At 40.2% G+C, this 16689-nt stretch overlaps 1 protein-coding gene across 11 annotated transcripts in view; it reads right to left on the bottom strand.

Annotated features, from left to right (window-relative positions):
* The window catches only part of LOC133536526 (transcription factor 4-like), a 415635-nt gene that overhangs the window by 36802 nt on the left and 362144 nt on the right, over positions 1-16689 (bottom strand). For all 11 annotated transcript variants that reach the window (XM_061877137.1, XM_061877134.1, XM_061877139.1 and 8 more), the window contains 3 exons: positions 11027-11097; positions 8765-8843; positions 1803-1882 (listed from right to left, as the gene is read on the bottom strand). In XM_061877137.1, the coding sequence (XP_061733121.1) occupies positions 1803-1882; positions 8765-8843; positions 11027-11097 (230 nt within the window). The remainder of the gene's footprint in view (positions 1-1802; positions 1883-8764; positions 8844-11026; positions 11098-16689) is intronic.

The raw sequence follows: 16689 nt of genomic DNA, 5'->3' as shown, positions 1-16689 counted from the left end.
CTCGCCATGGAAACACTAAAAACTACCAGAAAACTACTGAAAACCAACATAATTCACCCACAGAATTTCAGTTAGTAGAGAGTTCCGGTCGGACGTTTTTTCACGGGACACATTTCTGGTGTTGTTGCACGAGTGAGCCACGGATGAGTATCTGCTGCTCGGTTATTAATTGAAGTCTGAATATCATTAAAACAGTTAGCTCCATCTTTTGACACCGCTACAACAAAGATGACGGAGAAAAGACGCTGACCAAGGTGAGCCACGTAAATAAGACCGCCCACAAAACGCCGAAGATGATCTGTAAAACATAATCTATGCAACATTTTGACCAAAGAACCACCATTACATGTTATGTAGAAAAAAAGAAATAATAATATTACCCCTTTAATGCGCCTTATAATCCGGTGCGCCCTATGGTTCAGAAAATACTGTAGCTTTTGGACAAATATAGAGAAATTAACAGGGCATAAAACCCCAGATCAATAACGAAATGGAAACTTAATACTGTAAATGAGCCAAGTAAAATGGCACAGTTACTAATTATTAGTGAAATGTGTGTCAGTGAGTGTCGATAGCAGCACCTTTGGCACCTAAATCTTGAAATTTTAAATTTTTTAACATTATGAATTTGTAGGGTTTTGTTTGTTTATTTTATTTAGCCTTTAATTAACCAGGTAAAATCCCATTGAGATCAAAGATGTCTTTTCCAAGGGAGACCTGGCCAAGAGGGCAGCAGCAAGGTTACATTAAAAACAGCAAACAACACATGAAACATCAACTTTACAACATTAAAACTTGCTCACATAACACAGGTGCACACAGACAAGGTAGACTGCAATCCTTTCACAGAAGCTTTAAACTAATTTTATGTAACAAGAAATCTAAATGCTTCCTTGCCCGGTTCAGTTCTTACTTTGGGGACGACAAATTGCAGAACATTCATTGAACGAAGATTGAGACTTCCTTGTTTCTTTGTTAAAAGACAAGATAGATAAGAGAGTGATATCATTTTGAACGTGTGTCTTCATTTTAACATCAATTTCCCAGGGGACAGTTAGTGATTGGCCATAATCTCACACATTTACATTAACAATATGTATTGTCACATTTAAGTAAACTAAATCCTAAATATCAGCTTTTACTGTTGGAAGGGAAAATGGCAAACATACAAACAAATGCGAAGTCGAGATTAAAAATAAATAAATAAACCTCATCTATATATTAGATCAGACCTGGACATTCCCAAATAATTTTTTGAGATCTTTAAGATGGAAAGTGTCCTTGCCATTATGATGTTTTCAAATGACTAAGTTTTGAATTATACAAAGTATTTCAATGGTTGGAATCTGCGCTTTGGGATGATATACCAGTGTGGGCGGGAAGCGTTTCCACAGACGTGCAAGGATATTTTCACAACAAAGTTCCAAAGCTTAGTGATGTATCAGATACATCAGATTGTAGGTATCTTTATTTTGTACCCTTCGCGATCATATTTCACTATTTGTTGCGTTTCTCTTAATCGTAAATTACGACGATCGAAAGAGGGTGTGACATTCATATTTTGTCTATATTCAGTGTTTTATCCTTCATAGAAAAATGTAAAATTCTATTACGTTTCTTAAAGCGATCTGTCATAGTTTTTAGCATTCAATCAGACATTATTGTGAGGTTTTGTATTTGTGTCCCTAAAAATAGATATACCGGCCCCCAGACACATTTTTTTTCTATAAATGTGGCCCCTGAGTGAAAATAATGGCCCCAGGCCTGTATTAGATACTTTGCGAAGGTGTGGGCGCGCCTACCAGCGAGTGTAGTGGAGCTTCATAGTTTGGTGACGACGCTCCCTGTCCGCCATTCCTGGACCAGGCAGCTGAACTGGCAGCTAGGAGAGAGGAAACAAGAAAGCATTGAATTTGAGGGATGGGGAGACATTTGTGGAAGATGACCGGACAATGTTTTTGATTGATTGATTGATACTTTTATTAGTAGATTGCACAGTACAGTACATATTCCGTACAATTGACCACTAAATGGTAACACCCCAATAAGTTTTTCAACTTGTTTAAGTCGGGGTCCACGTTAATCAATTCATGTTGCAAGGATGGAAGAACGGAAATAGAGCAAAGAATTCTTAAATGTTGCAGAGAACAATGTAACTGGATGAGACTGAACAGTAGACAAATACACGGTACAAGTGAACCTCATCATTCATTATTAAGTTAAGTTAAAGTACCCATGATTGAAATGTGTCCTCTGCATTTGACCCATCCCCTTGTTTACCCCCTGGGAGGTGAGGGGAGCACCCGGGAATCATTTTCGGGGATTTAACCCCCAATTCCAAGCCTTGATGCTGAATACCAAGCAGGGAGGTAAATAAAACAGTACATTTTGATCAAAACTTGTAAAAACGCATTCTGTTGATTAAATGTTTGTATCAAGGAGGTGTGCCTTCTTCAAAAGAAATACAGTGGAACCCATTTAAGTCTTTCCCGCCTATGTCGACAACTAATCTATGTCGACCAACTCATCAAGTCCTTGTACACCAGACCTGGGCAAAGGCCACATGCCGACCGCTGAGCTTTTCAATTTGGCCCGCAGGACATTCCCAAATCATTTTTTTTAGATCTTTAAGATGGAAAGTGTAGCTGCTATTATGATGTGCACTCATCTTTTATAATGACCGCAAGTCTTCAACTGTACTAAGTATTTCAATGCTTATAGATGATATACTAGTTACTATGGTCATCTAATTAGTTACTATGGTCATCTAATTAGTTACTATGGTCATCTAATTACTTACTATGGTCATCTAATTAGTTACTATGGTCATCTAATTAGTTACTATGGTCATCTAATGAGTTACTATGGTCATCTAATGAGTTACTATGGTCATCTAATTTGTTACTATGGTCATCTAATTAGTTACTATGGTCATCTAATTAGTTACTATGGTCATCTAATTAGTTACTATGGTCATCTATTTGGTTACTATGGTCATCTATTTGGTTACTATGGTAATGTAAGTCACAGCAGCTCAGACGAGGCACCAAGCAGTGTGGGCGGGGAGCGTTTCCACAGAGGCGTAAGGAGATTTTCACAACAACGTTGTAAAGCTTAGTGATATATCAGATATCTGATATATTTTATATATCAGATTGTAGGTGGGTTTATTTTGTACGCTTCATGTTCATATTTTACTGTTTGTTGCATTTTTGTTGCCTTTCACTTGATTGTAAAATATGTTGATCGAAAGCGGGTGTGACGTTCATATGTTGTCAATATTCAGTGTTTTATCTTTCATAGAAAAATGTAAAATTCCATTACGTTTTTTAAGCCGGTCTGTCATAACGTTTTTAGCATTCAATCAGATATTATTGTGAGGTTTTGTATTAGTGTTCCTAAAAATAGATATACCAGCCCAGAGACACATTTTTTTCTCTAAATGTGGCACCTGAGTCAAAATAATTGCCCAGGCCTTTTGTACACCATGTTCTTTTTAATGCTGAAAAAATGTCCGCTAAAGCCCTAGATGTCAAACTCAATGCCCGCAAAACACCTAGAACACCTAGAAATGATATGTGTCAATAAAGTATTTAATATTTTTCACTAAACGTAATAGATTTTTTTAAATTTGACAGAGAAAATACATGTACTGCTTGAAATTGCATACATTTTAAATTTTTATAGTATCCAATATCGCAGACCTGGGCAAAGTAAGGCCTGGGTGGCGAATTGTCCAGGGTGTACGCCGCCTTCCGCTCGAATGCAGCTGAGATATGCTCCAGCGTCCCCCGCAAACCCGGAGGGAATAAGCGGTAGAAAATGTTTGAATGGATGGAAATTCACACATTATTCGCTGTTGCAAGCGGGCCCTCTGATGGTAGCCATAACTGCAATGTGGCCCTTAGTGAAAACCAGTTTGACATCCCTGGCTTACGCCAACATCAAAATTCATGGTTGACTGCGTTCATCGACATAAAATTCGCAACTCGATGGAGTCATTTCTTTGAAAAGTCATTTTGGCTCAATATTGGCTAAATGATTGATTTAGATGTATTGGTCACCGTTGGGGAAATTCATTTTCACTGCCGCACATTTAAACAATAGTCATTGCACATCACGAACAAAAATAACAAAAAGACATCATACATGACCAACGCATTTACAGACTTGTCCGACAGGGCTGCAATAGCTGCAGGGATAAGGCTTTTCCCGAGGCGGGCCCTCTGGAATTTGATAGTTCTGTACCTGTGCCCTGATGATAGTGAGATGATGTATTGGTGTAGTGGGTGAGTCAGATCCTGGACTATTGTGTATGCCAGTCCAATGATAGACCTGTGGTGTGGATCTGAAATGTTGGGTGTGGGTAGGCCGATGATTTTTTGTGAGTTTGGTGCGGTTAGTTACAGAAAGCATAGTGAAAAAACGGTACAAAAGAATTGGTTGAACGATGCTTTGGTAGAGTTATAACAGGTGGTGAGGTGCAACGTATAGTCCTGTGATGAAAAATTATCTGATAAGGAGATCAAAAGAAAAACTGTAAAACAATCAATCATGGTGTTTCTCCACCTATGACCCCAACTCGAGTGAAGATTGTTGATGACAAATAGTACAAAGAAGACCAAAAAAAGGCTTGTGTCAAAGCAACAGACAAAAACATCTTTACACTCAAAGGGTCTCTCATGAGGTCCACTTGTCACGCTCGGACATAAAAGACAAATCCTCTCATATTTCCGAACAGAAATGCAAATATCAGATTTGTGTCTTTGAAAACAGCACGAGTGGCTGATTAGCATCGGTCCTCAGCTAGACAAACACGCTTTGTGGTCTCCAGTCGGCTTTTTTCTGTAAGTGTGTGTTTTGCTCTGAAGGGTTGTGTCTAAATTGACAGGTCTCATTAGCTAGTAGAGCAAGGCCCGAGTCATTTGTTGGATTTACATGAACATGAGCCTTTGAGAGATGACACGCTTCGAGAGCATCTCATAAGAGAGCATTATTCTTTGATTCAAGCCGCTCAATAATTCATTTTGAAGGGACACTCCAATTACCGTATTGACCTTAATATAAGACAGACCTGGACACCCTGCAGAAGACCAGCGTGCTCTGCAATGGACATTTGATTTTGGTCTTTGTATTTCATTTGTCTCAGTTACATATTTTGTCGGGAAAATGACTAAAACACAAAAGTCCAATGCAGACAACGGTGGTTCTCCAAAAGATGGACATTTTTAGAGTGCGAGGGGCACTAAATTAGTGAAATTTTCATAATCTCTCTTTACGGTTATACACACACCATAATAATACTCGTATGTTGAAGCACAGTACGATCCATCATAGCTTACCAAAGTCGTACTAAAACATTTGGATATATTTTTGAGTGCTGTGTGTAATTTTCTTTATTTTCAATGGAACATATAACATTTTGGTGTGGTTTACTTGAGTTATATTGCAGTCTACACGTATCTCTTATGTATGACTGCCATCTACTGGTCAACATACTTGCCAACCCTCCCGATTTTACCGGGAGACTCCCAAATTTCAGTGCCCCTGCCGAAAATCTCCCAGGGCAACCATTCTTCTGAATTTCTCCCAATTTCCACCCAGACAACAACATTGGGGGCGTGCCTTAAAGGCCTACTGAAATGAAATTTGCTTATTTAAACGGGGACAGCAGGTCCATTCTATGTCATACTTCATCATTTCGCGATATTGCCATATTTTTGCTGAAAGGATTTAGTAGAGTGTATCGACGATAAAGTTTGCAACTTTTGGTCGCTAATAAAAAAGCCTTGCCTGTACCGGAAGTAGCAGACGATGTGCGCGTGACGTCACGGGTTGTGGAGCTCCTCACATCTGAACATTGTTTACAATCATGGTTACCAGCAGCTAGAGCGATTCGGACCGAGAAAGAGACGATTTCCCCATTAATTTGAGCGAGGACGAAAGTTTCGTGGATGAGGATATTGAGAGTGAAGGACTAGAAAAAGAAAAAAAAGGCAAGGGCGGTGAGAGCGATTCAGATGTTATTAGACACATTTACTAGGATCATTCTGGAAAATCCCTAATCTGCCTATTGTGTTACTAGTGTTTTAGTGAGATTATATAGTACCTGAAAATCGGAGGGGTGTGGCCACGGGTGTGGTGACTGCCAGTGTCTCTGAGGGAAGCCACGTAGCTGCAGCAGGACGCAAGCTCCGCTCATGTCTACGATAAGAGCCAATTTATTACTACAAATTTCTCACCGAAACCTGCCGCTTGACATGTGGTAGAGAACCATGTTCGCTGGACCGCTCTGTTCCATAGTTAAGCTTCACCTTCTGGAATTTTAAACAAGGAAACACCGGCTGTGTTTGTGTTGCTAAAGGCAGCTGCAATACACCGCTTCCCACCTACATCTTTCTACTTTGACGTCTCCATTATTAATTGAACAAATTGCAAAAAATTCAGCAACACTGATGTCCAGAATTAATTATGAAATTAAAGCAGACTACTTAAAGCTTGGATCGAGCTGGAAAAAAATGTCCGCTACAACCCGAGACGTCAAACGTACGTGTCAACATACGAGTCATCATACCGCCACGTTTTCAACAGGAAATTTCGCGAGAAATTTAAAATTGTAATTTAGTAAACTAAAGCGGCCGTATTGGCATGTGTTGCAATGTTAATATTTCCTCATTGATATATAAACTATCAGACTGCGTGCTTGCTAGTAGTGACTTTCAGTAGGTCTTTAAAGGCACTGCCTTCAGCGTCCTCTCTCACCTGAAAAAGAGACTATTATATATGTCTCCGTTATCCATAGGTTTATCTATAACCCATAAAGTAGGCAGGCATGGAGCTATTTCTGAGCGTGTGTTTATTCCAGCCAGCACGTATATACACTGACACACAACATCCGGATTCCCATCATGCATTGCTTCAAAACTATGGCAAGTAGTAATGTCCAAAAACATAACAGAGGACGAAGCAGAAGAATGAAGAAGAGACATGGCGACGACAAGTAAGAAGAAGTACGCTTGCAAGTTCCAAAATGATTGGAAAAAAATATTTCAGTTCATCCAGGACAGCTTGAAGGTGTATGCTGCCTGAAAACTTTGTAGATCAGAATACTCCTTTGAACACGGTGGCCGAACGGATATACTCATTCATTAACGGATTATTTGCATATATATATATATATATATATATATATATATATATATGTATATATATATATATATATGTGTGTATATATATATATATATATATATATGTATATATATATATATATATGTGTGTATATATATATATATGTGTATATATATATATATATATATGTATATATACATATATATATATGTATATATATATATATATATATATATATATATATATATATATATATATATGTATATATATATATATATATATATATATATATATATATATATATATACATATATATATATATATATATATATATATATATATGTATATATGTACAAGAAATACTTGAAAATATATACACCCCCCGTTTGGGGCAAGATCTCCTCCCCAACCCGGAGAGTGGCACTTTTTTCCGGGCGCCAACCATGGACTCGAACTTGGAGGTGTAGATTGTAATCCCAGTCGCTTCACACTCGGCTGCGAACCGATCCAGTGAGAGTTGAAGATCCTGGCCAGATGAAACTGTCCTCGGTTTTATCCGGACGACATGTAAATTCCGACATGCATATTAATGAACAATCACCTGTGCAAATAGAAATAAATGTATCAAACGCAAGGGTAAACTATTTTCCCTCCAACACGGCGACGCCCTCGCATTATTAGCCTTGGATATCAATTTGCATGTAATTTGCGCTAATAGCTTTCAATTCTAATTTGTTAAAAAAAAAAATAAAGTAGTGGAACTCTGACACGATCATAAACACCAATTACGGTGTAGCGAGCAGGATGGCAAACAGCCATGATAGCGACGAGGGACGGAAGGAGGGAGAAAGTCGAAGAGCCTGTAGGTTTGTGGAACAATTTGTGGAAGTGGCGCTCGTAATTAAAGCTATCTGTCAGCGGGCGACAATTACAGACAAATCAACAACAACTATCATTAGGAGTCATGTTTCACTCTAAAAGAGGTTGATAGGAGAAAGGACAGGAGCAGGTGAGATAATTGAATTGTATCGCTTTTTATTTGATGTCCATCACAGCCATTAATGGTAGACCAAAAAGATACAGGCTGGAATAGTCGTGTTTATCTTGTGATTTTTGGTGTTTTGTAGCAGCTGGAGGGTGGAGGTGGTGTGTCTACCTGTGAGTGTGGGCGGGGAGCCGACCGGGGTGGAGGTGGTGTGTCTACCTGTGAGTGTGGGCGGGGAGCCGACCGGGGTGGAGGTGGTGTGTCTACCTGTGAGTGTGGGCGGGGAGCCGACTGGGGTGGAGGTGGTGTGTCTACCTGTGAGTGTGGGCGGGGAGCCGACCGGGGTGGAGGTGGTGTGTCTACCTGTGAGTGTGGGCGGGGAGCCGACCGGGGTGGAGGTGGTGTGTCTACCTGCGAGTGTGGACGGGGAGCCGACCGGGGTGGAGGTGGTGTGTCTACCTGTGAGTGTGGGCGGGGGGCCGACCGGGGTGGAGGTGGTGTGTCTACCTGTCAGTGTGGACGGGGAGCCGACCGGGGTGGAGGTGGTGTGTCTACCTGTGAGTGTGGGCGGGGAGCCGACCGGGGTGGAGGTGGTGTGTCTACCTGTGAGTGTGGACGGGGAGCCGACCGGGGTGGAGGTGGTGTGTCTACCTGTGAGTGTGGGCGGGGAGCCGACCGGGGTGGAGGGATTGGACGAGTAGCTGTTGTTTGTGTGGTCTGGAGAGTAGATCTGGAAGGGGAAAGAACAATACACATGGAGTCAAGCAGCTGTAAACTGGAATGATTTCAAATACAATGCACTTGAAAAATTATACAAAAGAAAGAAGAATGTGGTGGGTAATATTGTCAAGAGTAACGTACTTCTCGGACTATAAGGCGCACTTAAAATCCTTTCATTTTCTCAAAAAAATCAACAGTGCTCTGCGTCTTATGTGCAGCATAATTCTGGTTGTGCTTACCGACCTCGAAGCAACTTTATTTTGTACATAAAGTAACGATAAGTGTGACCAATAGATGGCAGTCTCACATAACAGATACGTGTAAACTGCAAGATGATGCCAATAAACAACACCAACATTTTAAATGTTCCATTGAGAATATAGAACATTACAAACGGCGCTCAAAAATCTGTCAAAAAGTTTTTTTAGTACGACTTCGGTAAGCTATGAAGCCGCACCGCTTGATGGCGTGTCGGCACATTACACATACGACTATTATTATGTGCATATAAGGACCGCAAAATGGCACCCATTAGCAGACATATTTAAGCATTTAAGTCCCATCTTAAAACTCATTTGTATACGCTAGCCTTTCACTAGACCCCCTTTTAGACCAGTTGATCTGCCGTCTCTTTTCTGCTCTGTCCCCCCCCCACCGCGTGGAGAACTTTATTAGGTGACCACAGATGAAGCACTAGCTGTTCAGAGTCGGGACTTGGAATGGATCACTCATCTGTGCATCAGTTGGGGAGGTCTCTGCGCTGCTGACTTGTCTCCACTCAAGATGATCTCCTGCTGGCCCCACTATGGACTGGACTCTCACCCTATTATGTTAGATCCACTATGGACTGGACTCTCACACTATTATGTTAGATCCACTATGGACTGGACTCTCACTATTATGTTAGATCCACTATGGACTGGACTCTCACTATTATGTTAGATCCACTATGGACTGGACTCTCACACTATTTGGTTAGATCCACTATGGACTGGACTCTCACACTATTATGTTAGATCCACTATGGACTGGACTCTCACACTATTATGTTAGATCCACTATGGACTGGACTCTCACTCTATTATGTTAGATCCACTATGGACTGGACTCTCACTATTATGTTAGATCCACTATGGACTGGACTCTCACACTATTTGGTTAGATCCACTATGGACTGGACTCTCACACTATTATGTTAGATCCACTATGGACTGGACTCTCACACTATTATGTTAGATCCACTATGGACTGGACTCTCACACTATTATGTTAGATCCACTATGGACTGGACTCTCACACTATTATGTTAGATCCACTATGGACTGGACTCTCACTATTATGTTAGATCCACTATGGACTGGACTCTCACACGATTATGTTAGATCCACTATGGACTGGACTCTCACTATTATGTTAGATCCACTATGGACTGGACTCTCACTATTATGTTAGATCCACTATGGACTGGACTCTCACCCCATTGTATCATGTCACATAAATATAAAAACTTCCTACTGATTGATTGCAACTTGTATTAGTAGATTGCACAGTACAGTACATATTCCGTATAAATGACCACTAAATGGTAACACCCCAATAAGTTTTTTAACTTGTTTAAGTCGGGGTCCACGTTAATCAATTGATGGTGCCTGGGTGTGCATTGTTTACAGAACGTGCGGTACGCTACTTAAAATGTCCGTGTGGAACTCGTTCGGTACACCTCTGAACCGAACCGAAACCCCCGTACTGAAACAGTTCAACACAAATACAAGTACCGTTATACCAAATCTGAATGTGACAGATTGTAGCCAAAGGATGATTTCCATCTGCATCTCACTGCAAAGAAACAAGCTCCCACTAATTCCGCGTAATAGTCACTTGTTTCTTTAATGCATTTATTTTTGCTGTATTTATCTGCTACAAGTGGAAAGACACTCCCTGAAAATAATGCCGACATTAAACCGGGCCGTGGTGCAAAAAAGGTTGGGCACCACTGATGTAGACCACAAGATAGTCTTTTAAATTCAGAAAAAAATAATAATTTAATGCGCCCTATAATCCGGTGCTCCTTTTGTATGAAAATAGACCTGACTAGACCCGTTCATCGGCAGTGCGCCTTATAGTCCGCTGTGCCCTATGGTCCGAAAAATAGGGTCGTTCTGTCATAAGAAGACATCAGGGTGTTGTACTTACCGACGCAAGTGCTTTCCCTAAGGCGTCTCCTGTCTGAGAGCTGCTGGCTGCTCCACTCTGTGCTCGGTTAGCTGTGACACACACACACACACACACACACACACACACACACACACACACACACACACCTTCACAGTGGGAAATAGAACTACATGCAAACTACATATTTTCGAAACAACATAAAAAGAAAGCATTCCACATGTCAGGAAGGCTCGTACAGTAGAGGGACGAACACACGGACATAATGGACGCACACAATAAATGCTTCTTATAATCATATTATAATGATAGCACTTATATTCACCATCCATCCATCTTCTACCGCGTGTGCCGTTCGGGGTCTTGAACCCAGGACAACTCAGGAACTTCGTATTGTGAGGCACATGCACTAACCAATGTTCCACCGTCCTGCCCAGCACTTATATTATGATGTATATATATATTTTTAATTCTATAATTTTTTTCAATAAAGCCTTTAATAGTGTTTGTTGCAAAAGATTCTGGCCCTTAGTCAAATTGTACACCCTGGACAAGTTGCCACCTCAACACAGATAGACAGACAACATTCACACACTAGGGACCATTTAGTGTTGCCAATCAACCTATCCCCAGGTGCATGTCTTTGGAGGTGGGAGGAAGCCGGAGTACCCGGAGGAAACCCACGCAGTCACGGGGAGAACATGCAGACTCCACACAGAAAGGTGCTGAACCTGGGATTGAACTGAGGATCTTTGTATTGTGAGGCACATGCACTAACTCCTGCTGCCCGTTGTAAAAAAAATGGATTGCAGCCCTATTTTCGCTCAATTAAGAGGTGTGCATTGATTTTAATGCACGCAAACCTTTACTAAATCAGGCCCCCAAATGTGATACACAGTACACGCGTCCACACGCTGATGGACCACACGGGTTTGTCTGGGACGTGAAGAAAAAAAATGGATTTGAACACACCAAATCTATTTCACACACTTGCGGTGTGTTGATGCCAGAGAGGAAGGATGTGACCTCACTGAACCAGATGAACTTCCACTCACTCACTCCTGCAAACACACGCACTGAGGAAGAGAGTGTCTGACATGCTCACAACTCATCTCTCCTGATAGCAGATCCCAGGGAAAGTTTACGACACACACACACGCACGTACGCACGCACGCACGCACGCACGCACACACTATTGTATTGTTTACCATCTTGAGACCTCTGAAAATTGCCTCCCTCTTTAAGACCACCCTTTCGAGATATATATAAAAAATGTGTTTACAACATTAATAATATATACCTACTATATATATATACATATATATATATATATATACACTTACATATATACAGTACATAGTATAAAAAAGGAAAGCTTATAGGTAATTATTTATTTTATGTTTGTAATGGCTTTTTAATCTTCATTATTTACTTCAAGTTATTACGGTATCAAATCAAATTAACTTTATTTATAAAGCACATTTAAAATGTAGCACAGGGGTAGGCAGAGAGCTGAACAATAGGCAGGTTAAAAGATAACACAAGAAAAACGAGCACACACAACACAAACAGAGCACGAGAAAAGAAAAAAAATATATATATGTCCCTATATAAAATATATATGTCCCTATGTATACTTACACACACATGTAGGTATACATGTGTGTGTAAGTATGGCCCTATGAACATATTTATTTTAATTTTCCAATTAATTTTGGCCAAAAGGGGCAGATTTTCAATTTCTTACACACACTTGTCATTTCATATGTTGACCAAAGGAGGAGCACTTTTAAAACAGACACACGGTCATTTTGAAAAATCCTTCCTTTTTGTGACAACCCTCATTTTGATAGATTTCCCCACCTGGGGTGCAAATGAGATCTCTATTTTTTGTTTTTTGTAATGTGCTTAAGTCTGATGTCAAGCAAGTCAAGAACCACAGATGGCCCCTGTGCCGCACTTTGGGCAACCCAGCTGTAGCAGCAGACGGTTAATGGCCACTGTAGTCTTAGTACCGTCGTGTATTTGTTCATCCTGTGGTCACATATTGGACGCGGGTTGTCTTACGTCAGCACCAGAAGTCGTAAAATCAGCTGGCGAGTTTTTTCGGGGATGAACAGGGAAGTTTCATCATATATTGCTGCCTGTGTACCTGTCAATGTTTACTTTTGTATGCGCATTAAATCGACAAATAACCCTGACTTTGGAGCAATGTTCACGGACTCTAGTATTTGGCTCTCAATTAGATGCAATGGTTTTCCTTATTGGGACCACGATTTCGGTCCTAGCTTGTTCCCTGGTCCTCAAATGGAAGGTACTTTTCCTTGTTGATGTCTCAAGAAGGGTAGAAATACAAGGAGACACACACACACACACACACACACACACACACACACACACACACACACACAGGTTATCATTTGGAATGGGGACCAAGTTGTTCATGACTTGTGGGGACCACCCTTTCTACAGGTTGTGGAGGCATAAAAGAAAAAATGGTGTAAAATGTCCACTGGCCAGTTAGCTCATACACGTCTTTAAATCTGTGGATTGATGAAGTAATGTGCTGATCAGTCTTACTGGGGACCCTGGGGAAAATGAGTTAATATGGTTCATGGGGACCACATTTAAATAATTTTGCATAGTTCACACAAATTTGTGCGTGACTACTGAGGACCATTTAAAAAAAAAAGTTCAAATGAAATATGACATAATCCTCAGAATCCAGCACTACAGCTGTCCTCTTATAGGAAGTTTCACCACTTAAATGTTAAAGTAAATCCTGCATCTTCTTTGACATAACTGGAAACTATTTAGCAGGAATGAAGTTGTCTGCAACTCCAACTACCAGATAGAGAAGGATATCAAATGGATCTGACTATCATTTAAAAAGGTTTCCCTTTAGTCCCCATACTGTCAGAAGTCCACTAAAGGTGACTGTGTAAACAGAGCCATGTCCCTATGAAGTCTGTATTGCCAGAACACACACACACACACACACATACACACACATACACACACACGTTACGAAAAATCCTTTCAGGGCAAATGAATCCATTAAATAGATTGTCAGGACTGGACTACTTTTAGCAGCATATGTTTTGGGGTTGAAAAGCCCGTCTCACTCACGCCACACGACTAGCCTACTAAAGCGTCAGAGGGATTACTGACCTAAACCTTACACATGAACTCCGATCTGGACTTGATGCAAAATGTACAACATATGCAGGGAGAAAATCTTTTTTTCATAAATATGAGATTACAGCCAGAGGGGGAGAAATGAAAATGGCATTTTTTAGTCTGCCTGTGTGATCTCCTCAAAGAGAAAATTCTAATCTGATAGTATCTTCTGTGTATGTCTTATGTTCCATTGTACAATAAATATAATGTGATTAAAAACATTATTCTAGCTGGGGGATCATGGCTAAATAACCTGCTGCATTTTTGACTTTTTAATTCTCTTCCTAAATACATCAATACCTCAATTTTGTACAGACCACATGATTCTGTTTTTTGACAAAAACCCTATAACGTCTTGGTAATTACACAGCCAATTTCATCACTTAGTTTGTGTATCATCCTACAAGATTGTGGAAGGGGGCGTGGCCTGCGGGCCTCCCCCGGAAAGGGGTGTGCCAGGACCGGCCTTGAAGACAGTGACAGGTGAGTAGATGGCCCAGGTGGGCCTTGTTATCTTTCGCCTTTATTAGCAGCAGCCGGGGCGAGACACGTTGTGGGAGTTTGAGTGGGAGCCAGAGAGAGAGCGACACAGACTCTGGAAAAAAAAAAAGACATTTTGCTGGAAAGCAAAAGCCGAGCAATCCGGGCTCTCGTGGCAGTGTTTGGTGGTCCGAGAAACTCTCTAGATGGCAAACTCGACAAGGATAATGTGTCCAGACAAAATAATCCTGCACATTAGGGATTCGGTCTCTTACTTTTTTTTTAATCGTGTATGACCGCAAAATATGGTGTATGCAAGATGTATGTGTGTATAAATTATATGTACACATTTAGCTGTAGAAGTATGTGTGTTTGGGTACCAAAACCAATAGTCACAATGTCCAATAGACTTCTGAAAACCTTATGACAGACCACCTTAAAAAAACAAAAACGGAATGAAAATTTACAGTTTTTTACTGAATGGGACACCCAAAATGTGCATGAAAATAAAGCAAGTGGGATTTACAATATCACCTATGAACAATAAAACACTGAATATTAACAACATATGAACGTCTCTCCTCTCGTACGTCTCAGACCAGCTCCTCGATAGTTGTGTATCTTTTACAATCAAGCAAAAACAACAAAAATGTAACAAACAGCAAAATATGAATGCAAAGTGTAATCAACACCTAGAATATGATATATTATCAGGCGAGAATCTGCTTCTGCATGTGTTTCTGACATAAAATGTATGCAACATTTATGCCAAAGTATATTCATGATTTATTATGAAGACCAGCAAGAAGTGAGTTAAATGTAGATTAAACTCATCTAGGTCCTTATTCACTTTACTTTGTTTTCATTAACATATTTTTTCAAAAAGGTGGCAATCAATTAAGTTCTATTTCCGGTAGAAAAAGTGAAAAAAGAAGATGAAGATTAAACTAATTTTCGACTGGTTAGCTGGAACTAGGACTGGGCGATATGAACTTTTATTAATATCTCAATATTTTTAGGCCTTATAGCGATACAGCATATATATCTCCATATTTTGCCTTGCCTTGAATGAACACTTGATGCATATAATGACAGCAGTATGATGATTCTATGTGTCTACATTCCAACATTCTTCTTCATACTGCATTCATATATGTTACTTTTAGACTTTCATGCAGAGAGGGAAATCACAACTAAAAGTGTATTTATTAAACAGTTATTAAGCAGTGGCACAAACATTCATGTCATTTCAAAACAGAAAGTGCAAGATTGTCAGAGACATTTTAAAACAAGCTATGAGTGCACTTTTGTGCATGATGTCACTAAGATGACTTATCAAAACAACACTCAATTAAAGTGCACTTTTTGTACAGAACGCCACTACAATAGTTTAAAACAAATAAAGTGTACTTTTGTGCATGATGTCACACAAGATATTTCAATAAGTGTCAAATAAAAATGAGCTGCATAATAGGATATCAAACCGTGTATGTCCTTCACTATGTGGTAGGTTCCTGCGGACGTTATCTCCTTCTGTTGTTGACTAGTTTTTTCATACGGTGTTGATGTGGAAATAGTTGCTTCTGCATTTTGTTGGTGTGGCATCGAACGGAGATTCAAACACTCTTCATTCTTTAGCGGGTGACTTTTGAAATGATGCTACATTAGCAGTGCTGCTACTTTTTGTAGCAACACTTTTGACGCATAATTGTTCAACATCTTCCCACTTGAAGCCAAACCACCACCAGCATGCTGGTTTTCTTGGGAATTAATTCTTCCTTCATTTGTTACCAGTCTCGCAGCTTCTCTCTCTCGTGTTACCACCCGCACCGCACCATTAGCATCACAGCTAACGCTACCATGTTGCTACCTGTCTGCTCCGTGGGAGTGTGTGACGTTACACAGGTGACGTAAGTAAGAAGGTGCGCTTGTTTTAAGTGTGACGAGAGACAAGAAAGAGTGGGAAGAGCCTGCAGTGTAATGCCTGCAGCTAAAAGCAACTGCGTGAGAACATATACGCCAA

The sequence above is a fragment of the Nerophis ophidion genome, linkage group LG17 (genome assembly GCF_033978795.1).
Source record: "Nerophis ophidion isolate RoL-2023_Sa linkage group LG17, RoL_Noph_v1.0, whole genome shotgun sequence".
Classification (NCBI taxonomy): Eukaryota; Metazoa; Chordata; class Actinopteri; order Syngnathiformes; family Syngnathidae; genus Nerophis; species Nerophis ophidion.
This window is presented reverse-complemented; position numbering and strand designations above follow the sequence as displayed.